The 2,529-nt window shown below is 33.8% G+C and overlaps 1 protein-coding gene across 1 annotated transcript; it reads left to right on the forward strand.

Annotated features, from left to right (window-relative positions):
- Positions 1 to 248: 248 nt before the first annotated feature.
- On the forward strand, positions 249 to 853 carry LOC111692816 (trypsin-7-like; the record flags this gene model as incomplete). The annotated part of the gene is made up of 1 exon (XM_023456940.1): positions 249 to 853. A coding segment is annotated over one exon (359 nt), but the record flags the coding sequence as incomplete, so codon positions are not given.
- Positions 854 to 2,529: the final 1,676 nt, after the last annotated feature.

The following is a 2,529-nucleotide window of genomic DNA, read 5'->3' on the forward strand; positions in this document are numbered from 1 at the left end:
AAAAAAAGTGGTAAATAACAATACACATAATGATAGCAATAAACTAACTGTTATACAAATATACATAAACAACATATAATTAAAATAAATTGTTGGATATTTTGTGCTGTATTGACTTTAATTCTCTCCTCTCTCTCTCTCTCTCTCTCTCTCTCTCCTCCAATAGATACAGGTATTTTGAAAGAGTTCAGAGCCATACTCGGGAAAAATTTTTAATGATAGGTAAAAACCTTTTTAAGCGATTTAAGCTCAAGGCGGCGCACCTCTAGCTGGAACCACGGCGACTGTCACGGGATGGGGAGCTCTTTCAGGGGACGGACCGCTCGCCAGCATCCTCCAAGTGATCAACGTTCCGATCATCAGCCAGGCTAATTGTCGTATAGCTTACGGACAGAACACCATAACCGACAGGATGTTCTGCGCGGGTGTTTTGGGTGTGGGGGGAAGAGACGCTTGCTCCAACGATTCTGGTGGTCCTTTGATCGCTAGTGGGATGCTCACTGGTATCGTCTCGTGGGGTTATGGTTGCGCCCTTCCGAATTATCCTGGAGTGTATGCTAGCGTTCCCAATCTTAGGACTTGGATTAGAAATGTCACTGGCCTCTGAGTTGTTCACGTTTTCATCAAATATGTACAAAGAATCCGATAAATATTAAAATTTTAGAGGTTATGTCAATGGAAACAGTTGTAATTGAAGTACATATCATAGAACAGTGTTAAGATACGTAAGAGTTAGTTAAACATTGAAATAGTGGTTCATACTAGACACAACACACATGGTAATAGTGATTTTCACCAATAATTGTAAAATTCTTTGTCCAAGCTAAATATGAATACATGCAAATGGAGTTTGTTTAATGATTTTATTGTCAATAAGCAACTTTCATTGTCATTGTATTGCTCTCAGTAATCGGGAAATTCTTGTTTCTTTGTCTGTTCATTCAGTAATCATTTATATCCTCAATTAATCCCTAGATAATCAATTCAGCTTCTATATTACTTATCTTTTAACTTCAAATACGCCGCCCTTTTGATCTTCAAATCCGTTCACGAAATTAATAAGGTTTTAATCACCTGTTAATAATATAAAATTAAAAATACTTTCAAGAATTATTTATTTTGATGGTTGATCTGTTATATCAAACTGCAATCTGCAAATATCTGTTTGCATTATTTTTAATGATTCTGATGACTTACCGATGCACCAAAAATATGTTTTTGTCTGATTTTAGCCGTAAATATGTTGATATGTTGATGATTAGATAACGTGAAAGACGATGACAAAATTCAAGACAAAACAGATGATATACTGGACTCAAACAAAACAGGTATTATAGGTGTACAGGGTGTTCTACAAACTCTATGACAAACCTTGACAGATAGTACTTTTGCTGAAATCGTCTCGATCTAACTGCATGCGGATTTTGTAACGCCCAGATATGTTCATTATGATTATTATTTATGCCGTCTCTAGTAAAACACGTTTCATCAGACCACACGATCAGCGAAATGAATCTATCATTTTGTACATGTTGTTCAAGTAGCCAGCGACGAAATTCTAATCGCTGAGGAGCATCTCCATCATCTAACGCTTGTACACTGTAAAAAAATTGATTTAAATGAAAGCAATAAAGATTCGGAGTAAATCCATTGAGTTAAATTATTGAGTGCATTTTCACTCAATATTGGGCATTTTCATCAATTTACTCATTTGTGATTATATTTAAACTAAAACTGAGTACTTTCACTCAAATGTAGGTACTCCCTAAATAAATTCTTCACGTAAATTCGTATTTGGTGCAAATTTCAGTCTTAACTTACAACATAATTGAACTGATGAGTTAGTTATTCGAACACCAATCACCAACGTGGCACAGAATCAACTTAAAATGAAATAATAAAAGTTAAATGAAATGATCAAAAGAAATTTTTGTGTCAGCCACTACCGTCAACTGTATCTACACAAAAACGTACGCTTTTGTTGATCTGCCTTTTGATGAACTAAAGGAAATGTAATTTCTTATTAATTTAAATTGTTTACAACATCAAATACTATTTACTTATTAAATAACGTGTATAGCTTTCCCTGGTATTTCTATTACGTTTGTTTTTCTTTATTCTGAAAGTTTTGTTAACTTCTAACCTGTCTTATATCCTGGAGAAAACTTGTGTAACTGCCCCAGTGAAGAGATATTGTTTCTAACTTGTTTAGATTTCTTAAAACTCTCGTCAAAAGACTGCTATAAATTCACTAAAAATCACGCATAAAAACGTCAAAACTGTGTATTTGAGTTGTATGAAACAGGAGATAGAAAAAAATGTATCTCAGTTTTCCTTGAACATGATTTTCAAGATCTTACTCCATGCTCTTTTGATAATTTCTGAAGACGTCTAAAGTGTCTAAAAATATGTGTTTAACTGATTCTAATTTAAAATTTAAGAACTAGATGAGATAGATAACAAGATTATGTCAATAATGGGCCGATAAAATCAACTTACGTTCTTGAAATTGCGTATATAAATGCTTAC

This window comes from Anoplophora glabripennis, unplaced genomic scaffold (assembly GCF_000390285.2).
Source record: "Anoplophora glabripennis isolate ALB-LARVAE unplaced genomic scaffold, Agla_2.0 scaffold3777, whole genome shotgun sequence".
Lineage (NCBI taxonomy): Eukaryota > Metazoa > Arthropoda > Insecta > Coleoptera > Cerambycidae > Anoplophora > Anoplophora glabripennis.